Source organism: Falco punctatus (genome assembly GCF_963210335.1).
Source record: "Falco punctatus genome assembly, chromosome: 3".
Taxonomy (NCBI): domain Eukaryota; kingdom Metazoa; phylum Chordata; class Aves; order Falconiformes; family Falconidae; genus Falco; species Falco punctatus.
The window spans coordinates 119,136,975-119,155,762 of NC_137582.1; the positions used below are offsets into that span (position 1 = coordinate 119,136,975).

Below are 18,788 nucleotides of genomic sequence, written 5' to 3' on the forward strand. Positions count from 1 at the left end.
CAGAAGGGCCATTGGGACACTGTAGCTCTGCACTGACTTCCAGGCTGGGAGGTTCTTTCATGGGGCTGGAGGAATGGTCAGACATCAGCTGGGGCAATGTGTGAAGGGAGCCGGAGGGACATATGGGAACAAAGCAGCTGCAAAAAGATGCAGCATGTGGCAAACCCATGGCTTAGGGTTCAGAAACAGGTGAGCAGAACAGAAATGACATGGGAGCCACAGCAAGACTCAGCAACAACCCCAAGAAGGGGAGGAATATTCAAAACGGAGATGCTGGAGACCTTATCAGTCACCAGAGCTTCATATACACACCCAAGTCACAAGGCCACGTCACTGGCAGCTACAGATTTATCGTTGTGGATTATAGAGCAGTCACTGTGGGCAGCGAGATGCGTGCTGAAGTCAAACAACAGTAGTACAAATTTGCTTTTATAGGTCATACTCAGGCTTACCTTGCCCTTTGAAAAGTACCTTTGATACTCAAACAAGCAATTCACACACTGGTCAAGGATTTGCTTGGTCTTTCCTACAAGCAGCATGCAGCCTACAAAGGACGCTCCTAGCAGGACACCCAGAAGCTAGTCCTGCGTGAGAGACTTAACACTTGCCAAGAACAACAAAAAAGGCTGCAAAACTCCACAAAGCACTTCGCAACCGCTTCACTTTGACCCTGAAACATCTGAAAGGGAAGCAGCCTGCACGCAGACACATGCCTGCCGTGGCCAGGTGTCCCCAGCCATGGGGGATGGGGCAGGCGTGGCAGCCCCTCGGTGCTGAGGGGTGACCCCCAGCGAGGCCAGCATGAGGGGCAGGGGGGGTTCTCACCTGGATTTCAAAGCCAAACAGAAGCACTCATGTTTTGCTTGGCTTCATCTTCTTGATGTGCTGCTGCTGTCTGCTACCCCTTCATCAGCTCCCTGAATATTTAAACTTAATCACTTGTAAAGTTCCTAGATGAACAGCTCCACTAACGCAGTCCCCTCTCTTATCATTTTTAAGGAGCTGGCTGCTGAGAGCGTTCCTTTTAATGCAGATTATTCCAGTGCACTCTGCTTCATTAATTTTTAGCATGATATAAAACTGGCAGCTACAGCTGTGATCTGAGGACAAAGCACTAGGCACAGCACAGGGCGGACAGGATCCTTCCCTGGGATGCTGGAAAGGGGTGAACCTTTCCGGGGAGGTTATTTCACCTACCACAAGGCCTTCAGAAATTCAGTGCCCTGCGGTCACACACGGGGAGGGACCGCAGCACCGGGGCTGAGGTTTGTGCTCCCAGTGCTCCCTCCATCCCTGGCTGCTGGCACACGACCGACACTGGCTTGGCAGAGCTGAGAGCAGCAACACACATGAGAGATTTTTGCTTTTCTTACATAACAGATACAGCCTTTCAAGAGCTGCCTAAAAGCCTCACTCCTTGCCAGACAAGATCTTGCGCTGTCATGTCACCCAATGCAAGCAAAGTCTGCAGAAAGCAGCAGATTTGGCCTCCTCAAGCCCGTTCCGCTCATGCCCAAGTAATGAAAAGAGACTTCCTTGTATCTGGAATGGAAATTGCAACTTTCCAACCGGTGTCAACTCAACATTACATTTCCATAGCAAAACTGAAGAGTTAAATTGTTAAAATGGAAAACAAAACAAAACAAACCACAATTTTTTAAAAAATGAGGGGACGAAAATTACCAAATGATTCCTGGGCTCCTCCCGGCTGTGGTTCCTAGCTAAACTGGACAAGACAACACGTTTCAGCACGTGTGCAGTCATCCAGACACAAAGGCCAGTGGGCTCTGGCCAGCTTGTGACCAAGCTGGACATCAGGACCCACAGTGGTCACCGGGGACACACAGGCATTCCTTGCCTGCCTGACCTGCCTGCAACGTGGGCACTGGGCAAGGTGATCCACGTGCCAGGAGTCCTCGTTGCCCTCACTGGCTGCAAGGGGAACCCAGATGCCTTCATCCACCATCAGTGCTGGCCAGACAGCTGGAGCATCCGCTCCCAAGAGGTGCTAGAGGAGGGATTTCTAGGAAAACATGCATTTCTAGGAAGAAGAATCGACATTTGCTCCTTGATCTTGCAACTCTCAGCAACAGCCGCTGCCAGTATGGAGCTGGTGAGCCCGTGGCTCTGCAGCCACCTCTCCTGGCTCACAGTCTGCACACCTCCAACACCACATAAAGCTAGCCCTTAAAAGCATGGGCTCGACAAACGCAACAGAGAAATAAGATTAAGACAGCAAGCCACAATGCATAGTAGATGCCATTCCCTACCTAGGGTGCTAGATAAACCAGGAAAAACCAGCAAATGTTTAAATTGCTCCCCAAACTTCAAACTTCCTCTTTCTATTTGAGAAACCAAACCAAAACCAGTGTTACGTTCACCTAACGGAGACATAGTTTGTTTTTTCTTTTATTTAGGCAGCACGGACCACAACACAGGGCAGAAACATCACCAGCGCCCTGCACACAGTGTGCAGGGCTCCAGAGAGCAGCAGCCCGAGAGCACATCCTACCGCACCGGAGAAGGCAGCCCCATTCCAGCAGGGAAACCCAGCACGCGCTGAGCCCTCGGAGGTCCCTGCTGGAAGGGCCACCAACAGCGAGCCAAACACCGCCCGTGCCGGGAATCGGCAGAGCCCTGACCCCACGCTGCCCACACAGGTCACGCTGCCAGAGCCAGGCCCTCTCCCGGCAGCTGGAGGGGATGGGGACACACACCCAAGGAGCAGAGCCAGGATGGGTGCTCGCAGGATTCAGTGCTGCGCATCAGCTGCAGTCCCCATCAGCTGTGGCTCCAGCTCGAGCTCATCCCTCCACACGGGGAAAAGCTGATCTCATTACGGCATCAACGCCTGAACACTGGTGCGAGATTCCTGCTCGCACCCTCTGTCAGGCAGGACAGAAAAATCAATCTTGTTTACAAACTTGATGGGACCTGAGCACTAAACCCAGCACACGCTTCCTTGGATTTAAAGGCGAGCCTGACAGTCACATAAATTTGACATCTTGTTGCAGGAAATTGAAAGTTTTCAATTAGAAGCATCTTTCAGGCTGTTCCTCCCCGTTTCCCAATGGCTAGAAGTGCCTTCACAAGAGTGTCTGTCGGAAGAGATGTCCGTTAATAACCGGCATTACAAACGCCTCGATTTGCATTTCCCAGTAACACAGGCACCACGACCCTGCGCGAGCGCGTCCCACGAGAAGCCTGGGCGCAGCTCTGCCGGTGGGCTTGCTTGTTAATTTTATCCCTTGGTTGTCTGAATCTTACACTTGAGAAGAACAAAAGTGCCCCAGGACATGTGACGCATCATGTGTGCATCTCTGTTTCTTTTCTCAGATAAACTCCCACCCTCTTCCACCTCATCCTACAAGTGTTTTTCTTGGTCCCCAGCTGGCTTAGGTGTCCCTGTTATTTCGCAGTGCTCATTTTTGCAGTGGGTATGTGACAGCTCTCAAGAGATCAGACCATCAATTTATAAAATGAAATTCTCTTTTTTGTACACTACTTTCTATCCTATTCCTTGTCTTCTGGTGCTACCGCAACATAATTATTAAATAATAAAATTCAATAATACATTCTCCTAGAGCCAAAGAGAAGCAGCTGGATGGGTCAGGCAGATTAATTGCCTCTCTCCAGCTCCATCATCGCTGCCCACACAGGCTACTCCTTGTTCACCAGGCATGCCTTATTCATTTCACTGACAGAGAGAGCGCATTCCCTCCTTGATATAACACTGTATGCACACACGATCAGAGTAGCAGCAGAACAAGCAACATTGATTTGTGCTGCAGCCTGGCAGATTACCCGGCATGACGCACCCACGGGAAAGGTTTCTCTCTCACTGACTCATCTGCCGCAGCTCCTCGGACAAGAGCGGATGGCTCTATCAAGAGGAGAAGGCAACGTCCTCTCTCATGCTTAGGCTGTGCCACAGGGAGAGCAGGGGCAATTGAGGATGCAGGGCTGAAAAACGCATGGTTTCCTACTCAACTGGCATGGGACAGCTTCAATTTCCTCCTCGCCCAGCAGTTCAGACATCTCCAGCTCACAGCACCATGAAGCCTGCCAACTACATTTTTCCATCAGCAGCAACTAGGCATAACCTTCCTCTCCAGCCAGAGACTCAGTCACAGCTCCGAAGATGCTGAAGCTTTTCCTTCACCAGTGAGGATCTCAACATTTGCTAAGCCACAGTTAGCTGCGTGTTCAAATCTTGGCTTAAAAAACGGCAGAAGAGATTAACCGGCAAAATGCACCCAAGTTTGAGCAGCTTTATCGTGTTAATCGATGAACGGTGGTTGGAAGCGATTCACTAAGAGCATGCAGCAGCACAACCTGAGTGCAGGGAGCAGGCTGTGTGAGCTCCAGGGTTGATCATAGGCGCTGTTCAAGCGAAGCATGGTCAAGATTTTGCATGCAGCAGTTATTAATCACCCTGGCAGTATTTACCAGCTGGTCAGCAACCTTTTTTGCTGTGCACTTATGACACCCACCGCTGCAACATTAAACATTAAATTAACCTTTGTTTTGGTTTTGAAGTATGGGAACGTTAACCACACTGACAAGTGGGAAGCTGGGACAGAACAACTGTATGATTTGCACGAAGCCAACAGGATGCTCAGGGCCAACAACAGGACCCAGGTCTCTGGAGGTCCAGCCCGCACACCAACTGCACAATGAAAGGCAGAAGCTGACCCATAAGGATCCACAGCTTTCCTCTGTAAGTGCTCTGCATGCTGGTTCCCACACAACTGGCTTTTAAGCAAATGAGAGCGAAGACTGAACGCTATTCCAGCAGCCACTTGGACAGGCGCTGCTCATGCCAGCGCTCTCCCACGGGGCAGCTGAGCTCTGTGCACAGCTGCCGGCCGGGGAGCATCCCTTCCCCGCAGACTCACGGCTTCCACGTGCAACCTTGCCACGAGCAGGGCTGAGCAGCACCTCCCTGACCAACTGCACAGGCAGGGCAGCAACTCGCCACTTAGGGAAAAGGCAATGTTCTTTAGAAGAGCAGACAGCCTGGGTGAGCGAGTGAAGGTGCAATCCTGTAACTCTGGCAAGTTTTAAGGCAATTCCCCCTCCACCACCTGTCCCAGGGACTGCACGCCTGGGGACCAGGTAGCTGTGCCCCTGGGGAGATGCGGCACGTCTCAGCAGCAGTGGGAGGAAGGCAGGACCCCCCCTGTGCCAGCTCAGCGGAGAAGTCTGTGATGGAAATGCTGCAGAAGCAAATTCCACTTCCACGGTGGAAGCCGGCGCAGAGGCTCTCCATCTCAGCTGCGCAACTCTCAGCTGCTCAGCTGAGTCCAACGCGACTTTCCCGCACCCGTACACAGCGTTGGTCCCGCTGCCAGCTGAGGCAGTGATGCCCCATCCGTGCCCGACCTTGTGCAAGTGTCCAGCTGCTCTGCACCAGGTAGCTGCATCAGCTGCGGCATCTTTTGTAAATTCTGCGTGGGTTTCAACAGGCAAACGTGAGCATTCACCAACGCTGCCCCAGACACAGCACTGGGTCCAGTAAAACGAAACATCCATTTCCTGCAACTTACACGAGTGTCTTTAATTAAAACGTGTTCATCACTTTGCAGAGAGGAACGGGTCGAGACCTAAGTAAATACTGAAGCTTAGAATAAAATACTAGAGAATGAGCACAGAGGGAAGATTAAACACTAAGCTGAAAATGCTTCATATGATGGATTTAGGAATAAAACTACTTAACCCAGACAAATACATGTTAATACAAAATCAGGCAAAACCCATCAAACACCCTCCCTGCCTGACGCTGTAGCTGGAAAAAATGCGTGTGCAACGCGTGTGTTCCCTTCTCTGCATCCCCAGTCGCACCGCGCTGTGCCACAGACGGAGGAGGACTGGCCTGGGGGTCCCACCTGGGGTGCAGCTCAGGAGGACCCTTTTAGAGACCATTTCAGGATGCTGCTCCGGGTCTGCGCTTCTCAGGCCACCCGCATCAAACCAGCGACAGACACCGGCACGGTGTCCGCTCGCCTTCGGCCACAGTCCCCCTTCCCCTCCTGGACCGGGATGTGGCTATGGACCACCACAACCCCCACACCCAGGCCACGCGCCATGCAACGGTGACGCTGCTTCTTAAGGAAAACATTATTAACAATCCTGTCCGTATCCGCATCGTTTCTGTTAAGAGCGACCACGCCAAGGCACAACGCACAGCCCGGCAGCGAGCCCACCGCCAGGCGCAGCGGGACGGCAGCTGCACACCGGCACCAGCCTCAGCACCTGGCAAAGACCACGGCCTTGGGTCGGCTCCTCCGGGCACCAGCAGGGCAAACCCCTTGCTGGCTGTGGAAGGCATTTGCTGTCTCAGCAGCAAGCTCCAGCACACCCCTCCTTGCTGCCTGGTATCATTTTCTTCCTATCAGTTTGTTGTTTACGCCCTCCTCAGCATTTAGTCTTAATGATTTTGATGGGTTCTGCTTTTTTTTTTTTTTCTTCCCCAAATTGTCTCAGGTCAGCTTGTTGACCCACAAACCTTGCACATATCTTCAAAGAAAGAAGAAAAAAAAAAAAAAAAAAACAAAAAAAACCCCCACGAAGGACACTGCCTGCGTTAGCACAATTGAACTTCTTCATGTTGCTGAACTCCTGCAGATAGCAGAATAGCCATGTGCGTGCCAGCATGAATCAATAACGCCTGCAGTTTCACTCAAAATGCCTATACAGTCATTTATAATTAACATTACAACTTGGTTGTCTTCCAAAATCAATTCCTTTCCATTTTTTGTCATGAAATTGTATTTGACAAAGTTCATCTGTTTTTAACGCGTGTTAATTTTCTCTGCTGAAGCAGGCATTCATAAAAATGCTATTTAGGAAAGACAGCAGCTAGGGGAAGCAAGTGGCCAGCTCCAAGGGGGTGCTACAGCAAGAACCATTACAGCACCCAGGGGCTCAGGCACCTGGCAGGGCGACAGTCCCTCCCGGCAAAGGACAGCCTCGGGGCACAGGGCCCCCCCGAGCTCTGAGACCTGCATCCAACCCCCGCCCCAGCAATGGTCAGACTGGCAACTGCAACCATCAAAATAGGATGGGGAAAAACTCTACACCATACTTATTAGGGTCTCAGCTGGGTTGGTGTCCAAACTGGAAAGCACTCCTCCTCGGGCAGGGTGGCCCCTCCGAGAGCCTCCTGCAGGCAGCTCAGCCCCGACCCTCTGCCCAGCGCAGGAGGACGCGGAGCATCCCCCTCCCCAGCCCCTCCATGCTCCTGCCCCGCCAGGCTTCTGCTGGCGTCTCTCTCCAGCCCCAGTGCTGCTCTTCCCGGGGTCATTCCTTCCAACACGGCAGTCCAATTTCACTTGAGAAGTGCTGATTGTACACAGCCCCCCGCAGAGCCCCCCGCCTGGTGCACAGCAGGCTGACCCCCGGGAGCACAGAGGACAACCCGAGGCACGCTAAAGGTCTGCACCAGCCTCTTTGGGCACCTCTGCTGCCCATGGCACGGGCCACCAGTAAATGGCACATGCCACGTACTGCATCAACATCCATCGCTCGTGTCTCTGCAAACTCACTGTTATCATCAGTCAAATAAAACATGGAGTTGTTCTCAAGGCCTCTCTCTCCGGAGCTATCGCTACCGCTGACCCCTCCCCAGCCCAGGCTGGCACATCCAGCCTCCATCTGTCTTAATCCCATCGTCAAGCCAAGCAAGTCACTGTTTATTATGTTCCAAACATGTCACCAGCACTTAAGAGGAGAGGTGCTTCACGCCAGCACGGCAGGCCCCCAGGAGGACCAGACAGATCAGCATCAGAGCGGGTACCCTGGAGGGACGGCTGTCAGTGAGCGCCCGCAGAGAAGGACAAGTTGCCCAAAACCAGACAGGGCACCTTGTGGAAAACACATCAAGAGAACAAAGTTTCAGCAGTGTATTGAGCCGGTCAAAGAACCTTGTCAACAAATATCCTCAGGTAATAGAGAGGCTCCTGTCTTCCCCTTGCACGCTAGGTTTGCAATCTTGCCTTGTCTTATTGCAAAAACTGTAATCAATACTTTGTCAGCAGAGAGCGATGCTGTCGCAGAGCCCCACTGTGAGGAAGGGAAAGAAATCATGTCCAATCTCCGCACCCATGCAAGAGGGGCAAAGTCAGCACAAGGGAGCGATCAATACGAGCGCTGGATCAGGTCTCCAGCTCCTCTCACCTTGGTACCGTGCTGTCAGGACAGGTACTTCAGGCTGCACCACTCGAGAGAATTCAAAAGCAGCTTGTCTTCCGCAAAAACTTTTTTTCTTTTTTTAATAACTGGTTTTCAAGAACACTTTTCAGCAGCCTCAAGTCCAACACGCTCCCAGCATCTCTGAAACCTTCTGGATAATGCTACTCTATAGTTTTTGCTCTTGTTAAATAATTTGAAGAGCACTGAAATGAAAATCTATGTCCAGAGGCTAGGTCTTCGTGCATCTCCAACAATGAGCTCTTAATAGCTGAAATTAAATCCAGTGATTTAGTCCAGAAGAAAATTAAATACCCAAGAATATTTAGTAAGACGGTCTTCAAATAATCTAAAAGAATGCATTTGCCTGAATTCAGTGCTAGGGCAGTACTGGAGAGCAGCTCATTGCTATTTATGCAGGAATGTTCCTCAAGGACACACTAAAGTAGGCACATCCACGGAGCCAACTGCAATTTACTGTTGTCTCTTTCAGTTCCCTAATGCATCCACCAACCGATTCCCCGCAAAGGACTGACCGACCTGCGCCTCCAACTCACCCTGCTCCTGCCAAGTGCTTTATCTCACACAAACTCCCTCAGCCATGGGGGCAAGAGATGTTTCTCCCTGTATTTCAGCAGAATAACCAGCATGTCCATCTAGCAGCCAGGTATCTATCACCTCAAGCCTGACAAGAATTCTGCAAACGAATTGTGATGCTGGCAATTTTCTGAGTAGTTTGCTCTAAAATTAAGTGTCATCGAGTAATTTGTGTCTGGCTCTGCCACAATTTCCATAGCCATAATTATTTCAGACACACTGTAGAATAGCAATATAATACGCAATCCTGAACAATAAATATCTCCAAACTTGATCATTACTCCAAAAAGAGACTGAAGAGGAAGCATATTTTACATGGGTGTTCCGTACGCGTGACTGATGGAAAGCAGCATCTACCATAAGGCATTACATCTACCACGGAGCTACCGCTAACGGGTAGAGGGAGGCAGATGCTCCAAATCCATTTGGCACAAAGCTCTCCACACCTTCAAACTTCACTTCTCCGAGGTCACAAAGGTGCTCCAGCCACGTCCTGCTGGAACACAAGACCCAAGAAGAGAAAGCCAACTGGTAATTCAGAAAGGATACTCAAGTATAAATTCCCTCAGTGATTATTCCTGCAGCAACAGGCACAGATTCACTCCCACAGCCCCCACCCGATGCGTAGCCCCCCTTTCCCATCCCATTACCACTCAGCACAGCCACCACGTGCCCGGCTCCAGCCCTGACAAGTGCTGCTAAACCTGCGCATCAGCACCGGCCCCTCAAGCGCAGCATCTGTCTGTGGGATGCCGGTGGCTGCATCAATGATGAAAGTAAAACCTGGTGCTTTGTGCAACTTACCGAATCCCAGGAGAAAAAATAAACTTATTATGCATAATACTCAAGCATCAGTCAGAAGATAAAATAAACTCCAGAAGCACATACAGGTTTGTAAGCTAATGTATAAAAGATGAAACAAATAAAAAGCCCCAAGCGCTGTACATTTGGATTCACCTTCTTTCTATTTAAAGAGAAAAGCAGACCTTAGGCTTCAGGATGTATCTTTGCACTAAATGACAAAATAATGTGATTTATTATTCTAAATTTCTCTAACTTCCAATTGAACAATTTATTTTCCAGCTAAGGACACTGTAGTGACACAATGCCTTGATGGGACACACGCGATGTCCAGGGGATTATCTTACCAATACCACTTCCCACCCCTGCCCCAAACTTTTGCTCAGCGAGAGCGAGCCCTGGCCCCGCTGAGCACACATGAACTTGATTTCCAAAAACATCTTCCAGGAGACAGCCTGCTCAGGGCATCTCCAGCTCATATGGTCCTCAGATGCTTTCCATCCTCCTCTGCTACGGAAGTGGCTGATTCCCAGTACAACAGGAGGGACTCAGGTTGGTGTAAGGTCTGGCACCTCCACCCTGGGGCTCCCCCCAGCCTGCAGGGAGCACAGCACCCCACGACTGCTCCCACCCATCCTGCCAAGCCAGCTGCAGCAGAAGCATCGCTGCCCGCCGGCCGCTCGCAGCGAACGTGGCTGATGCGCAAGGCAGCCACACAGCCCTTGAGGCTTGCAAGGACACAAGTCTCGCTCGCAGCTCGCTGTCATTAAGAGAAAGATGGTGCCACGAGCTCTCAGGGCCAGGCCACAGCTTTGGGATTCTTTTTTTCCTTTTTTTCAAGTCAACACCTGCAAACTCATGGCAGGACGGAAAGGCACCGTCACCTCCGGGAGGCACCAGCCCAGCCTGGCAGCGCAGCGCAGGCAGGAGGGTGCTGCCACGTGCTGCCCGTGGCCCCACGGGACCCCCACCCTGCACACTGCCGGCTCCCGAAGCACAAACTTCCCAGGATGCTCCACCCAAGCATCCTGCATCTCCTGCCTTCAGCGCAGCCCCCTCTCTGCCTGCATCCATGCTTGCCTCCCTACACAGACAGCATTTCCCTCTCCCAAGGAAGGGGAGAGACCAACGCCAACATCAGTAGCCAGGCAAAGGCATTCCTCCTGGCAGCCTCAATGGACGAGCGTCAAATGAGTGGGTCCAACACCAGAGCAACCCCTCTCCCCACGCTCCGCCGGGATGCTCAGCAGCAAAAAGGCATGCACTAAAAGGGAAGGTACAGCAGAACACAAATGGAAAGACTGGTGGGGTTTTTTTAAAAAAGCAAGTACTTTCTCTGTTGTAGCACTTCTCTTTGGAAAATAAAAATCAAGGACTTTATCCAAACTCTCTTTTTTACAGAAAAACTTCCCTTTAAATTTGCTCAAAGCATTGACCAAATTTATGCCCGAGTAATGGCTGGCAGCACTGAAGAAACTACTCTATTTCACAGTATTTGCAGCTGTGTTTTTCTCCACAAACCTACTACCCACAACAGACAGGATGATCTTCTCAAAGGCTTTGCTTATCCATTTGTTCCCCTACTATTCAAGAAGCCAAGCACAGGAAAGAAAAAGACTTCCCCGAGATATCTGTAGCAAGGCACGATCTGCTACGAGAGACGCGTTCTCGCTGCTTGCTGGTGCCGGGACAAGCAGCTCTAAGCTGAAGTGACTGCAAGGGCGATTTGTGTCAGACACAGGGAGAGCAAGGTGCCCGGACGGGCTGCCCGGGCAGGCAGCAAAGGCGTCACTGGAGAGCTCTGGGAGGAGGATAAACACCCGCAGAGCCGATGCCGGGGAGACCTGCAGCGCCCGAGAGCCCGGCCGCGGCAGGCGGAGCAGGGAGTAGCCCAGCTAGCAGCCACCGCACGGGCACGGATCTGTAGGGAATTACTGGGAAGGGGGCTGCAAACGGCTTAGGAAAACAGCAACAACAAAGGGCCACGTCGGAATCCAGGCTGTGCTGTCACAAATCTTGTCTCCTCATTACAAGTAACAATTATAAGCTGCCATAAACCGTAATTACACTACACACAGCGTTAGATTCATCAGGCAATTACAGCCATTAATAACGCACCCCAGCCTGATGAGCAGAGCGGACTTGCGGTCTGGTGTCCTTCATTTTTCAGCAGACCACTGATGAATCCCACAGTAGATCAGAGAAGCCATTTCTGGCCCACTGCAGCGTCAGGCGTGCATTACATTCTACATCACTAGCAGATACCATTAGCAAAGACTGCTTTCTTCTAATTAGTGTTGACTTGCGCCTTTCATCTTATCCCTATGGTTCAAGACCAGCAGCCAGGCCAGCTCACCTTGTAAAGCCCCCAAAGTCCTTCACGCAGCCATTACCAGGGATGATCCCAGCACAGAGCGAGGCCAGCCCACTGCAGCCGGAGGAAAACAGGCAGACACAGAGGTGCAGGCTTGCACCAACAGCCCCGCGTGCTGCAGCCTGCCCCAGAGTGTGCCTTCGCCCTGCCGGGAAAGGCTCCAAGGGAAGACTCACCTCCAGCCCTCAAAAAGTCCCATTTCCACGTAAGAAAATGGGCAGAGCAGCCGACAGGTTATCTGTGCGAGAGAAACATCCAGGATGGAATACAGAAATGACACAGTGGGATGAAGCATGCAAATCTGCCCTGCCGAGCCTGGTAACTTCTGCTGGTTTATCACAAACCTACAGGAAAGGGGTGGGAAAAGGAAAAATCCTGCAACAGCAACTCCTTTCCCCTCTCTATCCTTGAAGTATCATTTCAGGAGAGCCCAGAAGACCAACATGCTTTGTAAGCAAAGGTGCAAAAGAACAAAACCAAGGGCTATTATTTTCCTGAGATTTCTCCCTCAGTGAGATACAGTAATCTTCCTCGTGTCCTGTCCATGGAATGTTGCATCTGACATGCTGCTCAAAAATCCAAACTAATGCAGAACATGGGGGGGAACTTCTTTTATTCCCCTTTTCAAACAGCCACTGCGGCCATCAGCAGCTGCTCCATATGCCCACGGGCAAGACAGCAAGTCGCTGATGTGACTCCTTGTGCAAGGTCCCCTTCCCTGAAAATTCACTTTAAAATGCTGCTTAAAAATCCTGACAAAGCACTAGAAACTATTTTGTCCCTAAAACTGGTTTCAGTAGTGTCACTCCTGCGTAGGCAAGGGATACAGCCCGCTAATTAGACCATCATCTACCAGAACGACCGCGGTGCCAGGCCGTCCTGTCCTGGTGAAGGACAGCAGAGCATGGGACATTTCCCCAGCACAACGCAGCGCAGAGCCAGCTCCTGCCACTGCTGTCAAAAGTGGAAGAAAATAAATTGAGAAGGAAATTTAGCTAGAGCACAAATTTACGTATCTGTCAAAGAAGAGTGGCTGACAGCTATTTTTGGAAACTGGTCTCTATCATATTAATTCAACGTCTGGTTGAAGTTGTCTCATTTGCAGCAAATCTGGCTGGTAAATATTAACCTTGGGCTTTGTTGAAATTCTCCTTGCAGATATTACAAGGGATTGGATGGAAAAGATGAAGCAGAAAGAGACAACTTTACAGCAAACGTCAGGCAGACCCTCCATATCGCCGTTTCATTTACACAAAAGCTATTGCAATGCACCACAAAGTAAATGGCATGAAGGGGCTACGGTTCATGCCTGGTGAAATTAAAAGTAAAAAGACATGAGCGCTGAGAAGCCTACTGAAAACAAAATAAGGATGGACAGGTGATCATCCACAGTGCAACAGGACTCCTCACTCGCCTGCCATGCATCTGCTGGAAATAGGCTTTAAGATCTGTATAAGTGCAGACCAGCATCTGGCTACAGATATATATTAGGGAAGAAAGGCAGTCTAAATGTATTTACAGTGACAGAGCCTCTCCTCTTATTGGAGAGTAGATGTTAAACAGATGCTAAAGCTGCTCGGCTCCAGCCTAGAGATGGCTGCATTTCAAAGATCACTGAAATGATTCATCAGAAACGTGCAAGCCCACGGAAGCCTGTCAGGTATGCTGGGGCATCTTCAGAGAAGTGGTGCGACATAGAAAGCTGGACAGTCGGAAGGCTCAGCTTTCTTGCAGCAGTAATTAGCAGAGCCATAAATCCTATTAGTCTTTTTCCATCTCTCCTAATTTCAGTGCAAGGGTACAAGTGTTCTCTCAGCGGCAGGATGATTTCAGCACTTAAATCACGGTTGCAGGGACGCTGGCTTTGTGATTTAGTTCAAACAGCTTCACCAGTTCAGCGGAAAATAAAGCTCGCTCCCGCTGCAGGGAAGCTGGCACCTCCCACACCTCCCAGTAGCGCCGTGGCCACCACCGGCGCTGCCACCCATCCCAGCCCCACACCAGGGGTGCCAGCAGCGCAGCCAGCCGGGCTGGGGTCAGAGCAGCCCCCATCTGCCCAGTGAGCGGAGCACTGGCTGGTCCCCACGGAGGGACCACTGTGCACCCTGGCTTCAGAGCACCGACACCGGGCAGCGCCCAGCCACGGGATGGCCTAGGGAAACTTCGTGGCTTCTGCTGCCCCATTTCCTTGTGATTTCAACCCAAGAAGTTGCACCACGCACTTGGCCCTAAGCACCACCCTGGATCCATCCCGGACCCGGCTGGCAGCCAGGTCCCCTGGGATCACCGGGCACATGCCACCCCAGCAGTCCGTGGGGTGAACGGGCGACTGATCTCAGACACCAGCACGTTCCACGCTGCAGGCGCAGCCAGAAAGTCCTCAGAGATCAAAGGATGAGAGCGAGGGCCAGCAGCTGCAAAGCAGCACCTGAGACAGCCTGGAGAACCACCAGCTGCCCGCAGCACCGGCTGGGGGGGTCGGTCCCCAGGCTGCCCCCGCTCCCCACAGTGGCCAGTCCTCAAACAAACTCAGGGTCCAACCTCTCATGGCCACCAGAATGTGACAGACTGTGGCAAAGAAGTTTCATAGGCAAGGAGGATCCAGTGGACTTGCACCCACTGAGCCCCCCAAAGCCACCAATGTCACATCTGCTGTGCCATCACCTGGCTCTGTGAACATCCCCGAACTCCCACTGTATTTACCTGCCTCCAGCTCTAGGACTTTTCTCTTGTTGAATAATTTCTACAGCCTTGAACGCTTTCATCAAAAAGCTTTTAAAGTTACTCACTTAGCACTATGCTAATGCAGGGCTCTAAAACAAACCAAAAACTTCCAACCCTTAAAAACTGTTTTCTGATATTTGACCAGACATCAGACACTGCTCCGCAGAGAGTGACTAATGACCTGCTTTCTGTGAGGGGGGGGTGGAACTTAATTACGTCCATTAAATTACTTCAAATATTTTTCCTTAGAGAATATGAATTATTTAAACTCAACACAGAGAAACCTGAAACATTAGCGAAAGCCTTCTGGGACTCGCTATGTAAATTCCCACTCCAAACAGATGGGGAAAGCATGGCAAGCTGCCATGCAGCCACTGAAGCAATGAACAGCGCTAAGATTTCAATTCGATAGTCATAATAAGGTCTTCTTGAGGAGGGCACCGAGCAAATAGCTACTACCCGGAGCACCAGGAAAGGTTTCCTACCTCCTGGAGGAAGGCAGCACAGTGGGCACAACGTAAACCTGGCAAGCCTCAAGTAGGTCCTGAAGGGCAGACAGGATTCCTTGGGAAAAACTCGCTCTCCGACCGAACCATGCGCCTCGAACATGGGGGAGCTGCACCTGTTTGGGACGTATTTAGCTGTTTTGCTCTGCATCTGTTTTCTACCAGGTGAAAAAGTAGAGGTCCAAGGTATCAGCTGGACACCAGGCACAGGCAGCAAAGGGTCTTTCCAGGCGTATCTTACTGGAGAAAACATCTCCCCTCACACATCCCAGCTGGTGGTCAGATCCCTCCTCTGCCCCAGCTCTGCTAACAGGGCAGCCGCAGATGCTGCCAGTTAATAATCGATAGCAAATTACACCTTTGAGACAAACAAAGCCCCCGTGCTGAGGGACGGAGGAACCGCTGTTCTGGGGACAGGAGGTGCACACCAACACCCCATGCCACAGCCCCGCTCGCCCGGCACCACTGCCGCCCGTGCTGGCACCAGACCCGGTGCACAGGCAGTCAAGACCACGCTGAGCTGGGACGAGGTCCTGACCATGGCCTGAAGCAGGATGGTGCCCGGGAGGAGGTAGGAGCCCGGCGCCTCCCTCTTCAGAGGCTCCCACACTGTGGATCAGACCGTGGGGCTGATCCCACGCCTGGCTCTGAAAGCGAGAGCAAAGTGGTCACCGCTTTCCTTAGTGGGCACCAGGTTCATTAGAGGGATACCCATGAAGGTAGAGGTTATATCCATTTTTACTGCTGTCATTAGACGTAACCTTGCAAGCTGTAAAGTCATCAAATTATTAAGTTGTGTCTAAAGCATGACAATGGGGACATTAATGTTCTAGAGTAATTTTATAGTTACAGATAAAGCTGTGGAAAATGCCTGATGGTGCTCAGAGCTCTGACACATCTGCCCAGCCAACACCGTGCTGCTGAGCAGCTACTGGCAACGCACCCATTTACCCGGTTGCCACCCTTCAGATTAAAGTCTGGCTGCTAGCTGGGGAGCTGCAATCTACTTAAAGAATCATACTGCTGACAAAAGGCAATTCCACTCGCCTGAGCTGTGCTCAGGCACCATGCAGACCGGAGCAGTCTGGCAGCACGGACTGACATAGAGAAAAACTGCCGGAGGACACCGACGGCCACTTTTACCTCTGCATCCCCCGTCCTTCTCCTCAAAGCCGGGACCGCACGTGCATTTGCCTATGGGGACCAGCCACTCGCCCTCCGCACTGCAGTGCATCCGGGGGGGGTTATCCACATCCACTTCGGCGTGAGCAACACAAGTGCCCTTAACTTCCACCAAAGTCGCGAAGGCCGTCTCCGCCACCGTGTCTGGGAACACGGCCAGGTTCTGCACAGTGGCAAGGCACTTCTTGTAATAGACCCGCACGGAGACCAGCGCCACGCAGGCGCCCACATCCTGGAAGCCCAGGTGGAAGCCTCTCTTGCTCAGGTGCCCAATCTCCCTCAGCTCGGTGTTCAGCTTCATCTTACGCTCACCCAGGTCCCCCTGTGTGAAGCTCTCATCAGCAGCAATGGTGTCGATCTTGGTGTGCTTGCTCTCGCGGACGCTACGGCCCAGGTCAGAGTCTGACTCAACGTAATACAGATTGAAAGTCTCCTTGCAGGTGCCCGTCACGCCAGGGATGCTGTTGCAGTCCCGCAGGGTGAACTTCAGCTCAATGAAGATCCTCTGGCCATCCCGCCTGGCAATCCAGCCCGTCTGCAGCCAGTTGTTCTGGTTCGGCTCCATGACATTGCAGACCTGGTACGTGCGAATCGGCTTGTAATTCTCATCCACGCCACTGATTTCTTCCCACTGGGGAAAGAACACAAAGGGCTGTAACAGCTCAGGAGCTGCCATGAGCAAGAGCCAGCTGCCCCGGCAGAAACAAAGCGATCGGTATAAATACCAGCACCACAAGCCTCTCCCCCCACAGACCATTACACTGTAGGCACTCAAAGTCCTCAGCCCACCAAAACCACAACCTGTAGTAACCCAGCGGTGCTGCTGGACCACCTAATACCCGAGCTCTCTGCAAAGGTACAATCACAGAGAAACAACTAGAAACGGGGCACTGGCATCAGACCTTCTAGAACAGCCTAACATGAAACTGGACCCATCCTTGGCTGAGCACCCAGAGCCATTATCTCCCACAGGCTCCTCGGATTTTCTGTCCCTGGGAAGGTGCATCTGCACGGCATTGCCACACAGCCAGACGGGGCTGGGCTACCCAGAGAAGTCAAAGATGGCCAAGGAGGCGCGATGCCAGTCACACCATCACGCAAGGACAAATACCTTCATGAGCAGCACCAACTTCTCCGTCAGGAGAGGTTTTAGCTGGAACAGGACAAATCCTCTGCAAGCAAGACAGTGTTTCCCCAAACTTACCAGCAGAGATTCCGATTAGTGAAATGATGATTCAACCCTTACAGCCTTAAGGATGACCTGGGAACTTCCCAAAGCAATTATTTCTGGGGGTAAATTTACGCAAGATTGCCAAACGTACACAAAACTAAGTTTCTTCTGCAGACTAACAGCTGGCCAACACAGATGAGTCCAGGTTCTATCGCTATTCCCTCTGAACACTTTGCTTCCATTCTGGAAAATAAACCCAAAGCAGCAAGGAACAGAACTCTGAGCTTCCTGACACACTCTCCAGAAAGCAGCTATAGACCGACCCGATGTGATGCAGAGCTCCCAACAATCCCAGCCCAGCCACGGCCCCCTTCCAAGAGCTGAGCTGATCCCCAGACGCTCGTGCTGGCGTGCACATGACAATACAAATCCCGAACTGCTCGGTGTTTATTTCCTTGTTACAGGAGTGTAAAATTCATTTTGAGGCAGCATCGCATGCGGGCTGTACCCCTCACCCAACCAGCACTTTGCTCCTCACTGTGAGCCCAGGGGTGCCCAGCGCTGATCAACGTGACAGCTCTAGCCAAGCTGCCCCTCCACCCCCAGCTTGAGGAGACCCCGCACCTGCCAGCCCCCTCCACTGGCTCCACGCGAGCAGGGTGCTCATGCTGCAAGACTTTAAATACTGCTGAGCACCAGAAGGCAGCCCCCCTCCAGCCGCACAGAGGGACATCCCACCTCTGCACTTACCCCATTTGATGGGTGTGAGGTCCAGCCCAGCTCTGCTTGCGATTCCTTCGAGTCCAGCAGGACAACTGCAGGGAAGACAAGATGCTAGAGAGCAAAGACACCAACCCGGGACACAGCAGTAAATATCGACCTGGCCCAGCCGTCGGGAAGCTCAGCACAGCGCATCGCTCCCCACATGCCGGAGCAGTGGGTCCGGTCCCAGAGCGCAGGGAGCAGCTCCCACCCCAGCGCCACCGGCCATCGCGCCAGCACCGCACCCCGCACCCGGCAGGCCCGACGCTGCAGGGCCCTGGGCTGGGCACCCAGCGCCGAGCTACGCCAGGAGCACCCCGAGCTAACGGGTGCACCCAGGGTGGGCTGCAGCCCTTCCCCAGGGACCCCGCAGGGCAATCCCAACACCCCGGCCAGTGCTGCAACTGCCGTGCCCGCAGCGTGCGCACCCTGGAACTGACAGCTACTGGCGGCTGCTTTGAAACGGGAATTTCCTCGGAAG

General features: G+C 52.1%; 1 protein-coding gene across 3 annotated transcripts in view; it reads right to left on the reverse strand.

Moving 5' to 3' along the window:
- Positions 1–18,788, reverse strand: part of EPHA10 (EPH receptor A10) — a 50,303-nt gene that overhangs the window by 22,521 nt on the left and 8,994 nt on the right. For 2 of the 3 annotated variants that reach the window (XR_013927315.1, XM_080381960.1), the window contains exons 2-3: positions 18,296–18,360; positions 16,336–17,005 (exon numbers count right to left, since the gene is read on the reverse strand). Coding sequence is in view for 2 of the 3 variants with exons in the window: in XM_080381960.1 (XP_080238086.1) it covers positions 16,336–17,005; positions 18,296–18,360 (735 nt within the window). In the remaining variant the exon portion in view is untranslated. The remainder of the gene's footprint in view (positions 1–16,335; positions 17,006–18,295; positions 18,361–18,788) is intronic. The other variant, XM_080381961.1, reaches the window with a different exon arrangement.